Source organism: Nelusetta ayraudi, unplaced genomic scaffold (genome assembly GCF_046127955.1).
Source record: "Nelusetta ayraudi isolate G7.1 ecotype Tasmania unplaced genomic scaffold, CSIRO-AGI_Nayr_v1 ptg000084l, whole genome shotgun sequence".
In the NCBI taxonomy this organism is placed as follows: domain Eukaryota; kingdom Metazoa; phylum Chordata; class Actinopteri; order Tetraodontiformes; family Monacanthidae; genus Nelusetta; species Nelusetta ayraudi.
This window is the reverse complement of record NW_027466134.1, coordinates 1,785,001-1,806,374: the sequence shown is the minus strand read 5'-3', so window position 1 is coordinate 1,806,374 and position 21,374 is coordinate 1,785,001. Positions and strand designations below refer to the sequence as shown.

Genomic DNA, 21,374 nt, shown 5'->3' with positions numbered 1-21,374 from the left:
AATTTGCGGTCAATATTAGCAATAGGGTTGGGGGCGATACTGATACCAATACCAGGGCCATTAAAAATCTGATACAATACACTGGCCGGTATGTGTATGTATCTTTACACTCCTGAACAGTTTTAAAGTGTCAACGCTGCAGAATGCAACTTGCAGTTTATATTGCAAAATCAAATATTTTTGCATATATTGCTATTTTCTATTTGTGTGTTATTGTGTTTTTCTACTTTGCTATTGCTCTATTTTCTATTTGTTACATATTGTATTTTATATGATTTAAATATTAACTTGAAATTTTAAAGAATAAACAGCGACATGAAGTGGTTCCATTTTAGATTGTAGCGTCTTTCACTCTCTCTCCCCCTCCCGAGTTTGACAGTGAACTACGGTGGCCTGTGCACACAAACTTGGATGCCTCGTCCACCTTCTTCTTTGCTGTTTTTTTTTTTTTTTTTTTTTTAGGACACCAGTGTTCAGCCTAAATACGAAACACGCTGTCAGTTGAATTCGTTAGGATCTATATTTTCTGCACATGTGGTGGTGCACGCTTGAGACTTTTGACGGTGCTGCTGAGCCGTGTCATGTGACCATCGCTCTCTGGCGACAAGTGGCAGCAAAGGATATGCACTGTAGGCATAATGAGGTAACATTCTTCCCTTTGGTGGAAAATAAATAAATAAATGATGTCTTTTCACACACGTTGAGGATGAAAGTTGCTGATGCCAGAGATTCGCTGATGTGGGACGCGAGATTCACCGTGTCGGTCGGGTTCTCTGTTGGCCAACCAGGAGGGTTGAGAACAGGACAGACAAGAGAGGAGCAGCAAGAAAGAGATCGCTGACAGGCGACGGATGCCTTTTGTGCGCTCGAGATCACCTAGCGGACAATCTAATTGAGATCTTCCAATGAGATTACGCCGTCCTGCCTTTACATACACACACTGCACTGGCACTGACAGCCGCGATAAAACCTGATCGCGGTCGTGCTACCGGAGGACTCCGGGAGATCGACGGCGGCCTCACCTGACGTAGAGTGTGCGTTTCTGCGTGGAGCGGAGCGACGTGGAGCTGGAGCTGACGCTGCTGGTCATCATCTGTTCCCTCAGGTCATGGATCTTGGCCTCGAAACGACTGTACTCTGTGTAAACAGAAGGCAGAAACATTTTCAAGCTTTTTCTCTCCCCGTCGGTGGGGGTTCCGCCGGCTCTGTGAACAAGACGTCAACAAGTCTTCTGACAACAAGTCTGAGTGCAACTGTTGAGGCGAGGAGGAAATCGGCAGGAAGTGAATTTTTTTTTTTTCAATGCACAGGCACACAAGGGGGGAGACAAGCGCGACTGGCACACACAGACCTACAAACGAAAGCGAGCGATCAACAGATTCTCTACGGCGATCATCAAATAGTCTGTTTGATGTGAGCATTAGCTTGTGTTACGTCAGATCCCCATCAATACACACACACACACACACACACACACACACACACACTCTGACTCATACATCTTTTTTGTATGATTTTGATCGCTTGATCACAATTTCATAAAACGCAGCGTTAGCTCTGTAGATTTTCTCTCTTTCATTTTCCCCCTTAAGCCCTTCGATGAACACAACTAGGTTGCACGTTTGTCATGTGTGGGAACCTTCATGCGGTGATCAAATGATCAAATCAAGCGGGAAAAAGAATAAAAAAAAAAAGATGTTGAAAGAGTTACACTCATTATTTCAAAATTTAGGTGTTTCCATGACCATTTTTTACTGCAATATTTAGGTTTTGCGCAATTCTAGGGGTGATGGAAACGCAGCTATAGATGCATTAATGCAGATAAAAGCAGGGTTTTGTCATTTTCCTATTTTGAACAACAAACAAACAAATAAACAATGTTTAAAAGTGTCCTGAATCCGGCTCACTATTTATCATTTACTGTCATTTTGTCCCGCAGCCTGATTTTATTTTGCATTTCTGCCCAACAGAAAACCCAAGCGAGTCTTTTCAGCCGTTTTCTCACAATACAACAAGCTCATGAGTGATGTCGGCACCAACAACATTCCTCCACCAGAGTGGCCCACTCGTCCCGTGCAGCCAAGTGACTCCCGCTGGGCTCGCACCATACGAGGCACCAACACATGTCGCTGCCGTCCGCTGCCAACATGTTGTGCTGCAGGTGAACTTCCAGGCGAGCCTGCGCTCAACACATATGTCACCTTACAGCACGCGGTCGCGCAACTCGCTCATGCGCTGCAGCGCAGCTGACCGACCCGGAAAGGCGTCCCTGGCCTGAACCTCAATTTTTGGAATTTCTTTTCCCTCCCGAAAAAAAAAATTCAGAATCACGACCCCTTGAAAATTTTACAAACGACTACTTCCTGTAGCGCCGTCACGTCTCAATCACTGACTCGAGGCGACGAGCGAGCGACCAGAAGGCAAATCAATGCAAAGTGCAATGATTTGCTCCCACGCTCGGCTTGGCGTGCATGAGCTCTCCCATCCTCCCTGCACAAAGAAAAAACCCGGCTACTTTCCGACCCGTTTCTTCGCATAGTAAAAATGCAAACGCACCCCTTCATCATAAAGTGAACATCAGTTGTGAAGACGCAACTGATGTAGCGGAAAACAAGCCAATTAGCAGATTTCCTGCTGTGCTTTTCGAGGACGGCGGCCTCAGTGCAAAGGTTTGATCGACCGAACCGAGGAGTTGCGGCTTGCGAGATCACTGAGCGGAAAAAGAAGGAGAAAAAAAAATTATCGGGGGAAAATCCTGTGTTCTCTGGTGTGTCGACTTGGAACTCCTGGAGACCTCGGCGCTTCTGCTGGGGTGACGCTGCTGGCAATGAGCCTGAAGAAGCCTCCTCTGAAAGATGTGTCTGCGTACACTTGTGTGTGTGTGTGTGTGTGTGTGTGTGTGTGTGTGTGTGTGTGTGTGTGTGTGTGTGTGTGTGCGTGTGTGTGTGCGACAGAATCTAATTAACCCGTAGTAATTCAATCATAGCCGAGGTACACATGGCCGTGCGCTCACACACACACACCCACAGAAATACACACACACACACACACACACACACATATTTACATAGCCAGCAGCACATCCTGATTATCTTTTCATCGTCCTCTACCTCTTTTTCACCTCCTCGAGAATAAAATCCGCACAACCTGCGTCCCGGGATATCGACTTTGGAATTTGTTCAGCGAGTCCGACACTTTGAAGTTCCAGCAGGGGGAAATAAACATCTCAGAGTCAATAAGCGAGCCGTAAAACGCAGTAACTTTCACGGTGCGCCTGTGTTTCAGAGCATCCACTTGGAAACGGCTCCCCCGCAGTGGGAAGAACTCCTGTACTCTGGCTGGTTGAAAGCCTCCAATGACGAGAGAACTTGCCAAGCAATTTAATTTCCCTCCAAACCCCCTTCCAATATTTCCATGGTTGACCTCGGGGCCTGGTTGCTTTTTTTTTTTTTTTTTTTTTTAAATTGAGCTTTAATCCACCCCAAATTGATGGATTAGCACTCGGCTGTCAGAGCATGAACACGCGGCAGGTCAAAACTGGGGAGGAGGACGAAATCCACTTTGGCAATGTTCACGCGTCACCTCGACGCAGCACTGAGGGAAGGAGAGGAGGAGCGACAGGGGAAGATGAATGAGTGTCATTAACACAACGAGAGGCAGAAGTCGCTTCCAACTGCGACGAGCGGAACAAAGACCAGAGTTACTCCAGAGTTGCAGCTCCAGTGTGCGAAATACAGCCCCCCCCCCCAAGGGGGTCGGATTGACTCATGAAGGCCCCTGAGAGCCTCAAAGCAAAATTCAAGGAGGTGTCAAAAAGCTAAAACTTTTAATGAATTCAATGTCTTTTCTTTCATTCTCACGACTGTTGACATTGCAGTTTCTCACTGAAGGCATCAAAACTATGTATGGACACACGTGGAATTAATGGAGGAAACAATGAAGGCGTAAAATAACTCAAACACGTTTTGTATTGAAATTCCTCAAAATAGCCACCCAAAAAAAAACAAAAAATCCATGAGGTGTGTCCAAGTACACACACACACACACACACACACACACGTGTGTGTAAGTGATTGTCAATAATGGTCACTACAGTGCCTTCAAGATCACCCTGTCTAATATTCAGTTTTTTGCATGCTGCCTGTTGAGGAAATTTAGACTTTAACCATCAGGAGGACGTGGGACCCCCCCCCCCCACCACCACCACCACCCCTCCTCTGAATACTGACGGGTATTTTGCACACTGTGCGGCTCTGCTGACCATCTGCTCTCTGAGAAGTCACGGCTGCGATCACGTGAATCGAGCACCGAACCCAAGAAGCAACGAGGAAAAAAATAAAATAAGACTGCGAGAGTCGCGAGAGTCACGAGACCGGAGGCAGCGCGGGGAGCCGACGTTAGCGCTGCATGACTGCTCATTAATGCGAAGAGATCATCGCGGCTCTTCTGCTCCTTCCCTCATTTGAAGTGACCTTCTGGATGGGTCACTGAAATGAAGATAAAGGAGACAGAAAAGAAGAGAAAAAGCTCCAACTAACTGCGCTCAAAGTGTCGCAGCTCGACAAGTTCCCCGTCAGAAAGTGACGCCCAGACGTTAACAAGTAAGCCTGTTCACACAAACACACACACACACACACACAGACCATCTCCCCACCAACCCTGCCGGCTGTACTCACATGCTCAGCGTCCGTCCGCACGATCAGCTACCGCGACAACGGTTCTCTCGTGAGATAGGAGTGTGAGTGTGTGTGTGTGTGTGTGTGTGTGTGTGTGTGTGTGTGTGTCGCTAGTGAATGGGAGTTTGACAGAGAGAAAGACAGAGGACGAGTGTGTGATGACCAGAAGGATGGAAAAAAAGATCTCACATGTGCGAGAGAGTGAGAGAGAGAGAGCGAGAGAGAGAGAGAGAGAGAGAGAGGAGGGGGGGGGGAGAGAGAGAGAGAAAAGTGTGTGTGGCTATGCAGCAGCACGCGACACAATGTGTGTAAGTGTGTGTGAGTGTGTGTGCGTGTGTGTGTGTGTGTGCGCGCGTCTCAAATGAAGCCCGGCGCTGCTCAGCCGCCACGGAAACAACAGATGCTCACTCTCGCTCCGCCGCACTCCTCCCTCTCTCCTCCCTCTCTCTCTCCTCTCTCTCTCTCGCCCTCGTCTCCCGTTCGCTGCTACGGCGCTCGGCTCCTCCCACTTTTTGACAGCAGCTCACTGGAAGGCGGAGACGCGCGCGCACAGAAACGCTCTGCAACAGACGCGCACGCACATGTTGGGTTTTTTTTTTTCTTTCCTCCTCTTCAGGTCACTCATGCAGGAAGCCGAGTCCACGCCAGGGTCCCCTGCCCCAGTTTGGCCCGAGGGGAGAGAGCGAGGGTCTAGCCTGGACCCACGCACGCGCGTGCGCACACACACACACACACACACACACACACACACACACACACACACACACACACACACACACACACACACACACACACACACAGCACACACACAAAAACGGGCTTGGGCCATCCATATCTCCCTAATTGGTTTTCCTTCATATATTTTATTCATAGAAAAAAAAGAGTGTGAGAGCAGAAGGAAAGATGGTGTTTTTTGCTGCTTTCAGTCACTGCGTTTCCATGACCCCTAGAATTGCACAAAACCTAAATATTGCAAGAACACTGGTCATGGAAACACCTAAACTTTGGAAAAACCTCTCAAATATGGCTGAAAGGCGAGAATTACTGCTTATGGCTTCACACCATTCAACGGAAAAACACCTGCAAATCGCAATTGTACTCTGTCGAAACTTTAGAAATATTGCTTTTATTTTGTTAAAAGCTGTAATGGAAACGCAGCGAGAGACTTTTCCTGCTCTGCATCATTTATGTCCGTCACAGCCTCCATCTGTCTCTTATTCCGGCCGCAGCTTCCGTTCATTTCGGTGCACATCGTTCCACAAACCTCTGAAATGTGAGTGTCTTCTTCTTTGTCTTTTTTCTTTCCAACACGCTATTGGAACTTAATTTAATAGATGTAAAAAAAAAAAAGTGCTTCTGTGCCCCTTCACTTCCCCCCTTTCTCCACCATAGTGCACGTCAGGCGAACCGACAGTGACGCCATGTGAAGTTTCACCTCGTCAGCGTCTGAACCGCCTCCGTCAACACGTGCCGCCTCGACGCGGCACTATCGGGTGACGGGATGGATGGAGGGAGAAAAGAAGACACAATGGAGAGAGGAAGAGGAGACGTGGAATGAAACGAGTGAAAAAGGAGACTGCCGGCGGAGGCGGGGAGGAAACCAGGAGGGGGGGGGGGGGAGCCAATAGAGACGAATGTGTATGGGGCTCATATTCCCTCCTCTCGTCTCTTCTCCTCTCCTCTCCTCTCCTCTCCTTTCCTCTCCTTTCCTCTCCTCTCCTCTCCTCTCCCTCAGGGAGCATTGTTCCTCCATGCAGCAGCTGGCAGAGCCGCGTGCGTTTTGCACAGCGCACCGACGAGAGAACCGCTGGAGAGCAGCGCCTCTTATCTTTGGGGCTCATGTGCAATGCAGCATCACACCCCTTCACCCTCCCAATTGGAATCACCTCCTCTAATTCCGAATCACCCGGATTCCTTGCGAACCTCGCTCCGGCGTAATGAGTTAAGATAAGCTGAGCTCTTTGTTTATCATTATGCGTGCACATAATGAGATTTTGCTGGCAGCTTGAGGCTCCAAGGCGCAACGACACGGATGCTAAAAATACAAGACAAACTAAAGTACTGGAAAACTGAAAAAAAAAAAAAAACAACAAGTTGGAACAGAGTGAATGGCTCACTGCCATGGCGACGCACATTGAAGCGCTGATGAAAAGCAATCGTTTTGGGGATTTCATGCAATATTTTGTATCTTGCATTATATTATATTTATATTATATTAGCCGAGTATATTTTGTTTCTGATTTAATGGTTTTTCTTTAATTTTCATGACTATTTACATTGTAGATTGTCACTCAAGGTGTCAAAACTATGAATGAACATGAAAAACGTGTGAATAACCTCAAACAGGTGCGTCCAAACTTTTGACTGGTGGTGTATTTGGTTTTGAAGCGGCTGAACTCCTCGCTGATCAGTCGCCAACAGGACGGCGATGACGTTAAAATTAAAAGAAAAAACCTGCAACGCGACGAGGAGCGGACTCAGTTTTGAAATATTTAAATTTTGCGGCCCCCGTCAATGTTTTAGGGTGCAAGATTGTGTGCTAATTGCATCATGGTCAGGCCGGAAGGATTTTTACACGTCGTACAAATTGGTCGCGGGTTTTCCTCTTGAGTCCTGATCATCGCTCAAAATCAAAGCAGCGTTTGCTGTGAAAATTAAATCACTAATTAATCAAACCGGTGGTTACAGGGAGCCAGTCATGACATCAGCTGGCAGAGAGGAGAATATGTGAGGAGGGTTGCACGGATAACGATACCAGTATCGGGTATCGGTATCGATACCGGGGTTGAGTACTCTACTCGTAAAAAAAAATCGTGCTGATACTACGACACCAATACTAGTTGTACATGTATGTATATGACAATTTTGTTAAATTGGTGTTTGTGCTGCAGTGAAACTTGTTGACTGCCAGTTGCGCCAGAGAGCAAAAACGTGAGGCTTCCTGGAGGTGCAGCGGAGGCCTTCACCGCCTCTCTGTGCTGTTTTTAATTCTAAAAATGAAAAAAAAATGATACGTCCCTCCTGCTACTGCAGCCTCCGCGCTGGTCTAATTAGAAATTGACAACAATACTGCGCACGCTTGAAACAACGCCGCGTTAATGCCGCCGTAAGACGAAACACAAAGTACAAACCGGATCAAAAGCTTGAGACTCACACTTTGAAAGCCCCCTCACCCCCTCTGATAAACTGCACAAGGATCGATTCCAGGCTCTGCTTCTAAAAATAGCACCGCTGAAAACGGCTCATTTGACGGGATCAGGTACAGTAATCCATATTATTATTGATCGCGTGATTAGATTGCACAGTAGAAGAAAGCAATAGATGGGAGGTGGGGGGCGCGGGGGGGGAACTGTGAGTCGCTCGTCGTACAGTGAGTTTAAATAAAATGCCAGGAGTGACGGATGGGTTTCGTCTCTGACGGCGCAGCGAGGAGCCTCAACATGACAGGGACGCGGCAACACGCTGTAAATCTCCTTGTTAAAAGTGACAGCTCAAATCCCCACATCACTCTCAGTGGGCGAGGAGCCACTGTTACAGTGGCATCAGAGGAGAGGAGGTGGTGGAGGTGGAAGGAGGGGGTGGAGGAGGTGCTGACAGGTGGGACGGCAGCCCACTCTGTGTTTGTTAGAAACACGGCAACGTACGACACATCTCTCGATAACTTTTTTTCTCCCCCCCTCCACCACCTTGCGTCTCTCTTCAAACCCACAGAGGGACTTTGTGTTAATCTTCTGCTTAACAACTTGCACGGGAAGCAAACGCACACACACGCAGTGAGAGAGTGCAGTAAGCAGGTCGGGGGAAGAGGAGATAATCCCCTCGGCGTCTCCTTCGGCGACACCGCCGCTGTGTGTGAGTGTGTGAGTGTGTGTGAATACAATGCGGTTGCCTGTGACAGTTGTGTGTAACCCGAATGGCCAACACAACCTGCATCGGGAAGCTTCAGGAGGCTTCAGTGTGTGGTTGTGTGTGTGTCTGGTACAGGGCTGGGCAAACTTTTTGACTGCTGGGGCCACAATGGCTTCTAAACTGTGACAGAGGGGCCGGAGCAGCAAAAATACATCATGGGATATGTAGAAAATATGTGCTTCAATCTCTCGTGTAAATGAACAGAAGCCTTACGGCAAAATAAGTGTCTTTGAGGTATTTAGCTCTTTATTGAAATGACTCTTAAAACACTGAAATACAGCTATTTTATGGCTTACTTACTATTATTACCATTTCTTCAAGTTCAGCGGGCCGGATGAAAAAGCTTAACGGGCCGCATATGGCCCCCAGGCCGTAGTTTGCCCGTGCCTGATGCTAGATCATTAAATTCGTAGAAAATCGGTCACAAAACAACGATAATATCATTTATCGTAATCATTTCTTTGCCAACATATCCTTAAAAAAACAATCAAAACATTTCTTCTGTTGACAGTCCCTGACCACACACTGTGCACTGTGTTAAAAAAAAACAACAAAACTGAATTGTTGTAATTCTTGTGCTCTTTTAATCCGGATGTGTCGCCACTGCTTGCTGAAACATCCAGTTCGGAGCTGGACGGAAAAGTGCACGTGAGGCACATTGGTAAATGTTGGTGACTGCTCTGAAACAATATATTATATCACAAATGCAGGCGGAGTCCAAGAACGTCGTCTTTTCCACCACTGCAGTGGCCCAGCGTTCCAACAGGAACAGGAGGAACTCAGTCTAAGTGAGGCTTCCCGTGTCGGAGGAAAGAAGAACTGAGGGGTTGAATTTTATTTTTGGTGGCAACTCTGCACAAACCTTGTGGTTTATGCATGCAGCGAGCGAGCGGCTGGCCAATCACAAGGGAGCGAGCTGTTCCAAAGGACAGAGCAGGTAGGGAGGGGGGGAGCAGAGCCAAAACAGTCTCTTCAAGCTGAGTGAGAGAAAGACTGGGCTTGTAAAAACCGCACAGCTCAAACTAGGAGTCCCATTTGGCCAAACAAACATTTCTTATTGTTATTGTCCAAAATTATTAAATTAAATTAAATTGAGCATAATAAGGCCTTTTTAATACTGTCTGGATAATTTGGTCACCCAGTGCATGTGTGACAAATGAACAGACTGTATTAGCAATCCAGACAACAACTGAAAATATGAATGTCTTTCATTGAGTGTCAAGAATTGTTGAGTCAAGGAGTCAGAGTGACAAAGCATCTCATTCTAGACAGAAAAGTAGGAGTCATTCCTATTATTATGACTAAAATTTGAATGAACAAATCTCAATATGTTCCAAACATAACCTATTATGAGCTTTACTCTTTCAGTAAAGTGATGGGCAGCATTCTAGTTGTTAGAACTGTAAACTTTAACTAACAATGCATCGAGTTTGTTCTTTATCTACATTAAACTTCACTTTACATTTTGTGATGTAATGAATCGTAGTCCACTCTGCCTTTTCCTCTGAAAGAGGCTGGAAACATCCTCCTTTTTCGTTTACAATTTATCACTTTGGACCAAAACTAAATGCAGTAGAACTGGCATGTGAAAACAAACAAATATGTTGCTGTTTTAAATAACGAACGAATATGGTGATGCAAAAAAAAAAAAAAAAAAAAAAAAGCATTGTGTCAATTATGCCCAAAAACAAAACAACCGTGCAGATGGTGAAGCCACGCTCACCAGCTTCGCCAGCAAACATGAACGTGTTTTCGAGGATGAACAGATTTGAAAGCTACAGGTCCGATTTTTTTTTTTTTTTTTTTTTAAAAAGGTTCTTAAAATAGCCGGCGACGCGACGAGGAACGTCAGCAGAAGCAACGCGGCGTGAAGACTCTGCCCGGGCAAAACACGCTTCATCTGTTGCTCTGCTGCGAATTAGCGCTGATCTATATCTGCTGCATCAGCTCAAACCAACCGTGTCGCTGCCCAAGATAGCAACCATGCCCACCCAATACACACACACACACACACACACACACACACACACACACACACACACACACACACACACACACACACGCACACCATGTTGTGTTTGGCTGTGCTCGGCTTCAGCTTTAATACAAATAACAGTTGGAGACCTCTGCGCGCACACTCATCGGCGCTGCGTGAGAGACACTCTCGCACTGCTGGCGGAGGTCGGAACGAGTTCCTCCTTCGCTGGCAGGAAGTGGAGGCGCGAAAGTAAAGGACCACCGCTGGTCACCGCATGCTCTCGCCGCGGGAGCGGGACGAGAGCGGCGCCCGGAGGAACACGCAAGGACGCGCCCGGCACGGACAGACGGCCCCAGGTCCATCAGCGGTGGTGGGTCGCTGATAGGAGTCACGACACAGACACACAGACACACAGTGCACGAGTGGTCAGGGACCAGGAGACGTTGTGATCGATTTTTTTGAACGATGTGTTGGCAAAGAAATTATTACGATAAACGATTATTATTGTTGTTTTAAGAACGATTTTCTACAAATTTAATGATGCAGGCAAACGACACCGTTCCGCCCATTTCACACTGTATCAGCCCTGCCCACCAAACACTGCAGTAATTGCTGACTGCCATGTAGAGGGTCCCCCTACGCAGTGAGACTTGTATTCTTCTCCCCAGCAGGGAAAATGGCAAGAGGTGGTCGAGCTTCAGAGGTGCCTGCACATTTGAAGCATTCAAGCTTATCATTGCCGCTCTCTTCAAGCAAAACCCCCACACACAAGCTAGCAGGTGAAACCAACATCTTTCAGAACTAACGCAGTGGCATTCTGCTTTGAAACTCCAGTTGCATGTGCGTATGTTCTATACCTCTGCTGGTGTTCAGGTGTAATGGTTGTGGCAGGGCTTTGTGTGATCACAGCAAGACAAATAAAACAAAAACCATTCACACAGCTGCCTGCAGCACAGCATGCAATCAACTAAAACTAAAAGTTTCTTCCCGTCTTAAAACATATGCACAGCATACTGTCCCCTGTGCCAATGCAGTATGGTTAATGAGCCACTAAACATTTTTAATGCATCTCCAGATGCCACTTTTGCCTTAAGTGCTACTGTAGTATAAAACCGCCGCTTAGAGAGAACGGAAAAATGCATCCGTATGCCGCAATCACACAGGAATAGCATCACTCGGTACCTCATCTAACATGTCTGTTCGTCATGTGATGTGTGCTGATTTTATTAGTATTAAGTTTCAAGCGGAGGCAGATGCCAAGTTGCTTGTGAGCTGTGCATATTGATGTGGTGAAGACGCCTTGCTGAAATTCAAACTGGGCCATCAGAATTACACAAACTGCCAATTCAATAATTTCCTTCAAAATGAAATTAAATGCGTAGAATTGAAGTGAATCGAAACATAAAAAAAAAAAAAAACTAATCGCTGCGGAGAACAAAAAGTGGCACTAAACATAATTTATGTTGCACAATATATTCACATCCACGTTAACACAATGGCAGTAGTGCTTACACTGTATGTTAATCTCCCTGAGTCCAGGGCACTGTCCAGGGTGCTGAAACTGTCAAACTCACTGACTTCTCTTACATCATGCTTTGATTACAACATATTCAAGTGTCAAATGTGAGGTTTTAATTCCACTTTCACTTTCCATGTGTTATTAACATCACTAAGAATATAGATTATTAAAAAAAAAAAAAAAAAAAAATGAAAGCAATATATACATGTATAGAATACGTATGTATAATAAAAATGAAGATTACCGCAAACTGGTTTCAAATGACACTGAGCAGCAAAGCCTGCAGTCATACACATTTAGAGTATTTCTATTGTGTTTTAGTGCATATTGGGAAACTACAGCTACATCGCAAAAGTGTCTTTTTACAATTCACTTTCTCACTGTTTTAATAAGCCAGGTCGGGGTGGACAGGGCGACCTTCCGTCTCTGCAATTCCAACTCAGCTTCCCCAAACAGAGGGAACGAGTTCCATCGTTGACATATATTTGCACACACTTTCGCCATTGGAAATTAGAGCTGCCGCCCGATATATCACTTGGCCTATGGTGTGATGTATGGCACACGGCTTTGCCGCTGCCGCCTTAATAAGCTCCCCGCTCATTTGCATGCCGTGGCTGCAGAGGGACTTCATTATGCGCCTGCCACATCTTGGTACTTTCTGCCCTTCATCTTCCCCGAAGATTCTGCTGCCGCCCTGCGAATCGCACCGCTCTCTCCCACAACAACACCTTCCAGGCCGTCCTCGCTCATCGAGAAATAGGCGGTTAATGCCAGAAACACACACACAAACACACACACACACAAACACACACAAAAGGCCTCTTCCCATAAACATTTCAGCGGTGAATCAGGGGACCAGCGTGCCTGAGTTATAACCTGGTTGCCGTGGTTACAGCCTCCTCACTCACTCCCAGTAGACACAATGAGTAGGATGGTCCCTGTCGGACAGCCTTCTCATGTGCGTTTGCTTGAGTCACAAATTGGATAAAACTAATTTTCCCCTTACTAACTATAGATGCGTTTTCATGACAGTTTTTTTCGAAAATTTCGACAAAGTACCATTGCGATTTGCAGGTGTTTCCATTGAATGGTGTGAAGCACACACCCTGCTGCATGGGGGGGGGGGACTGAACCCCTGTGTGACAACAACGTACTAGCACTTGCATCCAAATTGCACCCCGACAAACAACAACATATCACTTGACAGCCGAAAAGCAGAGAAGCGGAGGTAGCGCTGTTTTGCTGCCCCCTACGGTCCACTTTTTTACATATTTCCCATCGCAGCGTAACAACAGAGCTGCTGACGGCGGTGGAAAAAGGATGCTCCAGGGTATCCCGCGATGGATGGCAAGTGATGCCTGTGTGTGTGTGTGTGTGTGTGTGTGTGTGTGTGTGTGTGCACGTGGAGAAACTCACCTTCGGGTCTGTACTGCGCCACGATGGTCACGGTTTGCCCTGCGTTCTTCAGCGCAGCCGCCGCCTGCTCGTGGGTCGCGCTGGACAGATCCACGCCGTTCACCTACAGACACACAGACACACACAGTAAGACCACATGACTTGGATCAATATTAACAAACGTCTCCATCTGGGAGTGTCTATAACTCACAGGTGAGCGGCCACGTGCACACGTGCCTGTGCTGTTCTTTTACGTCTTCTTTTGACGTCAGCACTTGTCACAGTTAGTCTGAATTGATCACCGCTGCCTCACACGCCTGAGGCACATCAACAGATTTACATTTTGCTTGAGAGAGCGCCGCTCTGCACGCCCGTCAGTGTTTACTGACGGGAAACGGGCTCTATGAACGTCATGAATGCGACAACATGAGAGAATGGATTGCTAAGAACTGCAGAGTAATGATCATTCCCAGCCTCAGTTTGCAGCGGCGGCTAGATGCCACGCGGAGGGGTCGTCCGTACCGACAGGATGCGGTCTCCCTTGCGCAGTTCGCCGCAGAGATCAGCCGGACCTCCGGCAAGAATGAAGGAGATGAAGATTCCTTCTCCGTCCTCGCCTCCGACTATGTTGAAGCCCAGACCTGTGGACCCCCTCTGGAGCACCACCCGCCTGGGGTCCCTGCAGGTAAAAACACAGGTTACGCACATGAGTCCAACCAGGAGCTGCGTTTCCACGACCCCTAGAATTGCGCAAGATCCAAATATTGAAATAAAAAGCTGCTCATCTAAACACCTAAACTTGGAAAAACCTCTCAAATGTCACCTGATGAGGTATTATGAGGTGTTTTTTTCAGACGTATCCAGATAGCAGTATATTGCAAAAGTGTCATGGAAACACTTTTTCACATGACCAGTTCACTGACCAGTGAAAATGGCGCGTTATGTTTGGACAGAGGAGGAGACTGAATATTTTTCACATGAATTGATAGAATGAACATTTCAGAAGTGGTGGAAATAGGCCCCTCGCGATGTCACAAAGGGCACAAAAACCTGACTGAAACCAGCCAGGTGTCATTCCTGCCCGTTGACACCACCGTGTTCTCCCACATCCCTTCAAAGGCAGAATGTGATCCATCCTGGGGATCAAAATACTTCTTCAATCATTATTCACTTACAAGCTGCTCTTCAGGAATTTTAGGATGACAAATGAAACCCACTAAATGTGTAGAACTGCAGGGTCATTCATTAGTAGGACGTGCATTCTGGGCAAGATTCCCCTCAGAGGGAGACTTGGAAATGATGCTGATGCCCGCACATGACCAGCAGATGTCACTATTGCACTGGGTTTGGGTGTTAATCGGCTGCAATTTATACCCAACAACCAAGCTCCCAGTTGAGAACGCCTTCAAAACGTTCATTGTGAATCTGTAAACGGTAAAATCATTCCAGTGAGCCCATAATTAGAAATGAATGACTTTGATTGACAAGTGCCTCTCTGAATAATGCTCCCTGTGCCCGGAGCGCATCTTTTAATTGTCCCAAAGACATTTTTGCATTTCTGTTTCGATCCGTACAGGAAATAACAGTGCTTTTGTGGTAAAGAAACTAATGGTCAGTTATCAGATGGCTGGGATAATGCAAAACTCACTGCACCAATGTAAGTCATTTGCAATGATGACTGATTGTCGAGTCAGCCTTTGAATTACTCAGAAGGTCATCTATCACATCTCGCTCGCTTCACTTTTAAGAGATTTTGATCAAGCATGCAGTACTGAAAATCATGACTGTGTGACCTCTGAGTTAGTGACTATAACAACAGCCAAGTGTTGATTTCACCACCTGTGAACACTTTGCCGCCAATGCGTTGCTGTCCCTCCCAAACTTTTGGAAGGTACAGTAAAGCAGTGGAGTATTTGTCTAGCTGGGAATGTTAAACACATCCATCCTTGAGTTCTTAAGCAGAAACCATTAAATGGTCGTTCCCTTCACTTGGAGTGGTCATTCTCTTGACATTTATTAAAAACCCGTAAACCCTCGATGTCGGACAATTCAAAGTTTTAAAATGGCAAAAGAGGGAATGAGGGAAAATAAGATCACAGGATAAAGACGTGCGGACGTCAGGATGACTGTTACACAGTCAGTCTGAGGCTTATCAGATTTGTTATAATCAAAGGAGTCTGATTGGCTGGAAGGGCAATGACGAAACCGGTCATATTCTGGTAAACCCTGTGACGTAAGCTCAGTGACGAGGGTCGTGATAGGCTGTAATCCGTCCATTATGATGGATTAAAGACAGTGGAGTATCTGACGGCGTAGCTGCGTGTGTGTGTGTGTGTTGATATTTGAGTTTACACGGCAGTCAAAAATTTACACCGCCATCTGCCTTTCACTGCCAAACGCACCCTGACACGTGCAGCGGCAGCAGAGGGAACAGGTGGGGACGGAGGTCACTCCATATTTCAGGCTCTCTAGGACTTTGTCGGCCAATCTGGTGGCTCAGAGCCGCCCGGCCCATCAAAAGTCCAGATATGCGATTGTGTAAACAGATTACATTATCTTTCTTTTTATAGGACATAACAAAACAGAATTTTGAGCTAATGGAAATGGACTTTTTGCTGTTGTTAATTCTTTTGTTTTTGTTTTTGTTTTGTTTTTTTTTTTAAAGAAAAACACATATTTGAAAGATATTTAAATAAGTATGTATGTAAGTAAGGAAGTAAATACATACATAAAAATGTGAGCGTTTCATAACCTCTTAATAGTTTCTACTCATGTACAGTTTCAGGCAGGTGTGAGTGTGACATCCAACCTGGGCATGTCGTCCTCTCCCGTCATGCTCCTGGGGAGTGGAGAGTATCTGGGCGTGGTCAGAGGGGCGGGGCTTACAGACTGGCTGCCACTCATGTATGGGCTAATGTGGTTGTCTTGATGCGGGGAGTACGCTGCAACACAGCACACGGCGGTTTAATGGTCAGTTTACATTTGCATGATTCATCAGGTCAGTCTTTGGCTCAGCTAATGAGACCACACGGTTTGGAAATAGCAGATTATGACTGTGTGGAAAGAGATCAGTGTTTTTTCGACCACTGTGCTGCAGCTCACTAGCGTGCAGTGAAATGATGTCAGCTATGCCGTGAAAAAATTAGCCAATTTCTCCTCCTTCAATTCTTCCCAGTATATCAGCTGTGTGTGCATCTAAACCCTATTGTCATTATTAGGCTAAAAATGTTTGGTTGGTGGTGTGCCATGGGATTTTCTTCAGTGTAAAAAATGTGCCGTGGCTCAAAAAAGGTCGATAAACACTCATGTAAATTATTAATATTGTCATGCAGAAAGACAATAAACACAACGTATGATTGGCACAGCCACAATGTCTTCTCTTGTCAGTCGGCTTTGCACCGGAACTCTGCATAACGTAATACAATATAACAGCGGGCTTCTTAATATGCAAAAATCTCCATCCACAGCTTTCTTCCTGCCCTTTAACACACTTGGACGCCATCTGGCCCTTTGATGCTTCAGCGGCGGCGTGCGACAACCACCAGAGCGCAACGTTACCGCAAGCTGCGTCCGGCACTCAGCTGTAGCGTGACCGCAACCGTTTCACGATAGGAGCGCAGCACAGCAGCGCAGGTGCAGGTGAGGGTGCGGGTGCGGGTGAGGGTGAGGGTGCACTCACAGTTTGTGACGTCAGGCGGGGGGAAGTTGTCGTTGATGAAGAGGGACGTGTGTTTGGCCACGCGGAGGTAAACCACGTCCGGCGTGGACTTGAGGGCCGCCACCGCCTCCTCGTGAGTCACTTCCTCCAAGCAGGAGGCGTTCACCTGCACACGCACGCACACACAATCAAGCGTCACGTCGCGGTTCTGCCACCCCAATATTTCACTGCCTTGTGACAAATGAATCCTTGAATATTGACGTGAATAAGACGATGCGAGAGTTTCTCACAGCGACGAGCTTGTCCCCGATCTGCAGCCGTCCGTCCTTGTGCGCGGCCCCTCCCTCGATGATCTTTGTTACGTAGATGCTGTTGTCACCCGGCACATGTTGGTTTCCAACTCCCCCTGCTATACTGAATCCTAAGCCTGAAAGAGTCACACCAACAGCCCATAAATCCTAAAGGATTTAAAACACAACATTTATAGGCCTTTTGCACATCTGCTCTTGTTTTTTTTAGTTGTGTACAGATTCACTTGGCTGTTTCATGTAATTACTGTATAGTTTTGGGGGTTTTTTTGTTATTTTTTTTAGTACTGCAACAGCATAGCTTCCCAATTTGGGATCAATAAAATACATCTATTCAATTTAATTCTATTCTAGATTTATTTCAGTCTTGCATGCACACTGATTATCCGGCTCCCATGACAATGTTGGGCCGTACCCTCCCGTTGACATGTTTGAGGACGGTTTTCCCACCTTTGGGTCCTTTGACCAGCTTTATGTCCATGACTCTCTCTGAGAGGCTCCTCCGGCGGCGTATACAGAGTCTGACGAGACCACCGGCCTCCTTCAGTGCCTCCACAGCCCCACTGTGGGTCACCTCCCTCACATCGGTGTCATTCACCCGAACTATGCAGTCATTCACCCTGCAGAGGGAGGCAGAAATCATTTTAATTACATTGGAAACACATCACACGAGCAGAGAGACCTCGGCTTAGCAAGTCAAATGGTTCAAATGGTTTTGAAAATCTAAGAGTGGAACTACAGTGACGGAACAAACTTTTTGGACGCCTCATGCATTTCTGATTTCTGTACTGCATTGAATCTAGAATTAGTCTTATTTCTATATTATATATTATATTTCTGCAAGATGACGCAACATGATGTTCCTTGCAACACATCCAGAGTACAAGAGCTGCATGAATTCAGAAAAAATCTGAGTAAAACGTTAAATGTGTCGACTACTGTAAGTCCTCCTTGGAAAATATAGAGCATTTACAAAGTATTTGAGGACAACAGTAATACATCCATTCACTTAGATAATGTGAACCCAGTTTAAATCCAGAATTCACCACTCTTACTTACAGTTCGGAATTTTTTTTTTTTTTTTTTTTTCAAAGAGCATTCTAAATTTGTTCTGATCTGTCTGTTTCCTTTCTCTCCAATTGGTTCTCGTTTTTGTCGATGTGTTTTGTCAGCTTTGCTTTGGGGTCAACTAGTGCAGACATTTTATATATAATATATATAGTATTTAAAAAAAATATATATAATGACATACAGTTCACGTATGTCAACAGGGATCATGTCTACCTTGTGATTTCTGCCTGTTTTTACCTGAGTCGCCCATTCTGGGCTGCAGCCCCACCAGGAATAATCTTGGTGATGAAGATGGAGGGGTCGTCTCCAATGTGGGGGTTGTCGGTCCCTCCCGCGATGCTGAATCCGAGACCTGAGTTGCCCTGCACACACAAAGGCGAGACAAACACAGAAAGCAGTTCAAGCCCATTTTGACACGATTACTGCATGAAGAAAATTGGTTCATGTTTGTAGTTCACTGATGTTAAAATGTCTTTTAGTTTTGTTTTGTCATTGTGAAAATGCAGACTGACATCATGTAATAGTAAAAATGCAGCTGGTCTCCCGTTCGCTCTCTGAAAAAGGCCTCTAACGGGTCTTTTACAACATACTAACCTTATTTCTTGGGGAATGATTTATTTTTATTCTTACTTATCTATACTTAAAAATGTGATAGCATCAAGCCACTGTGTTGAGGGCTGTAGTCATGTCTGTGCCTGTGATCATGTGCCTGTCCATAGTGTCTTTAAAGCAGATCCCATCAAGCAGACAGAACCAGGTCACGGGAGAATAGCGTGGAAAAGAGTTGGAGAGGGATGGAGAGGGATGGAGAGGATGGGGAGAGATGGAGCCCGGGGCCATGAGGGGAGGAATACAATGGGAGAGAGAGCGCAGCCAGAAAGTCAGGGGGAAATAAAGTCAGGAAGGATGGTCGAGGGGACGGAGAGGCTGCGGGGACGGGGTCAGCGGTGTCACGGCAATGTCAGGACGCAAGGGTTAAAATATATGGAAATAACATTCATAACTATATTCTAAATCAAAGTCCAGTCTGTATTGGTGAGGCTGTACTTGAGGTTCAACCAAAGTCTTTGAAACCCTCAACCACTCAAGTAACCTGTGTGGGACTTATTTTGTGCAATAGAACTGTGATGAGTAAAATAAGAAATAATGAAAATATTCTGGAAAAAAATTATTTTTATCTAGAAGATACAGTTAGAAAGAATTGAATAAGACTTGATAGTCACAGGAACAACTGTTTTTCATTGTTGCAGCTTATAAAATCATGATTGACAATATTTGAGGTTTTTACCATCTTTTTGAGGATAATATACAAGTAATGTCACAATTGGTTGATGTGTAGAATTTAAACTTAGTGAGTTAAACTGACTTAAAGATATACAAGTGTTCAAAACCTCCAAAATAAGAGCACATTCAGACTATAAAAAAATAACGTGTGTGTTGCTTTGTGTTTCGTGTGACAAGTTCTTACCCGCTCCAGCGTAATTTCTTCATACTCATAGTCTGCCTCTGTTCCGTTGACCTGTCAGTGAGGAGGAGGAGGGGGAAGAAAGGGAGCCTAGTTCATTGCCACATTAACAGTCAACACCGAAAGACGTCTTTAAATGCTGTCAGAACATTACAAACTACAAGAGCTTGGCCACTTCGACTTGTAAATACAACGACTTGATTTATTGAATCAGGAAATCAGTTTGCCCATAAATATTTTTATTCTAAAAAGTCCAGTAAATTAAAAGGCAGTACAATACATTACTTTTTTAGTGTTAAAAACATAAACATATGCAGCTAGCCATTAAAAAAAAACAACAACTAAAATTCACTGCTGTCTAATAGCATTAAGGAATTAACCTTTAACTCTAATACAAAGTGTGAGCAGATTATCTGATCACTTTATTTCCTTGTCAGATCCGGCAAAATAGAGAAATTAGACATCTGATCGTTTATGAATGACGCCTAAATCCTCCAGATTAAACCTACTTAATGACGATGCGTCTCTGATGTCACATTTAAGAACATCCCCGGTGAATTACCCACGAGCCAATCGCATGGCTCGGACGGGACAGCCCGGCGGCGAAAAACATATTAATGTCTGCATTTCCCGACTGAATGAGCAGCACAAAGAATTAAACCTGATCCGAGTCGTAGACTATTATACGTTTTTGCGTTCATGCTGGGAGATGAGTGTCTTGTGCAGCTGTTTCTGTCGGGAGGGCACTGCACGCTCGCTCGCACGGTAGCACGCACGCAGAGACACAAACGCAGAGACACAAACAGACACACATTGGGCGACTGGCATCCCAAAGGCCCGTGTAATCCCCTTGGCTGTAATCTGTGTCTCTGTGCAGCCAGATTAGTTCAGATTTTGAATTTTCTGCCGTTTCAAACGGAGGGCACGCAGTTCTTGCGACGGCCCGTCTGCTGTCGCAATGTTAGCAACACATCCTGAGGCTGGACGGGTCCCAGGTCAAAGGTCAAATGAAGCCGCAAGGGAACGCGAAACGATAAGACGAATCCTGGAAAGAGGCGCCGGGAAATCATTTCAATCCTTGGCCCGTTTTCCACTTTGGCATGAGCACGTTATCAGAAGACAATCAAATCAGAAGACGACAAAGTGTCGTCACCCAGCAGCATTGTGAATTCATTCCTGTGCGTTAATAAAAGCACATTTGTCTTGCCCGCGCTCTTCAGGTTGGAACAGACCGACCGCCTTTGCACATTTACATAAGATTCATTTCGAGGCAAAGTGGGGAACAGTTGGCGACCAAATGAGTGAATTGTTAAGCGGAATCTGCTCGAGAGGAAGCTTTTCTTTTTTTTTGCCCTCCCGAGTGTGCGTTTCATTCCGGGCAGTTCAGCGGGGAGT

The 21,374-nt window shown here is 45.9% G+C and overlaps 2 protein-coding genes across 6 annotated transcripts in view; one reads left to right on the top strand and one right to left on the bottom strand.

The window, feature by feature from the left end:
* LOC142900668 (glypican-5-like) overlaps positions 1-21,374 on the top strand; it is a 446,285-nt gene that overhangs the window by 199,189 nt on the left and 225,722 nt on the right. The gene's annotated exons all lie outside the window — the stretch shown is intronic.
* Positions 1-21,374, bottom strand: part of dlg1a (discs large MAGUK scaffold protein 1a) — a 96,977-nt gene that overhangs the window by 15,162 nt on the left and 60,441 nt on the right. For all 5 annotated transcript variants that reach the window (XM_076045182.1, XM_076045184.1, XM_076045185.1 and 2 more), the window contains 9 exons: positions 19,983-20,033; positions 18,752-18,876; positions 17,894-18,063; positions 17,426-17,562; positions 17,157-17,301; positions 16,287-16,419; positions 14,000-14,156; positions 13,499-13,601; positions 1,023-1,137 (listed from right to left, as the gene is read on the bottom strand). In XM_076045182.1, the coding sequence (XP_075901297.1) occupies positions 1,023-1,137; positions 13,499-13,601; positions 14,000-14,156; positions 16,287-16,419; positions 17,157-17,301; positions 17,426-17,562; positions 17,894-18,063; positions 18,752-18,876; positions 19,983-20,033 (1,136 nt within the window). The remainder of the gene's footprint in view (positions 1-1,022; positions 1,138-13,498; positions 13,602-13,999; positions 14,157-16,286; positions 16,420-17,156; positions 17,302-17,425; positions 17,563-17,893; positions 18,064-18,751; positions 18,877-19,982; positions 20,034-21,374) is intronic.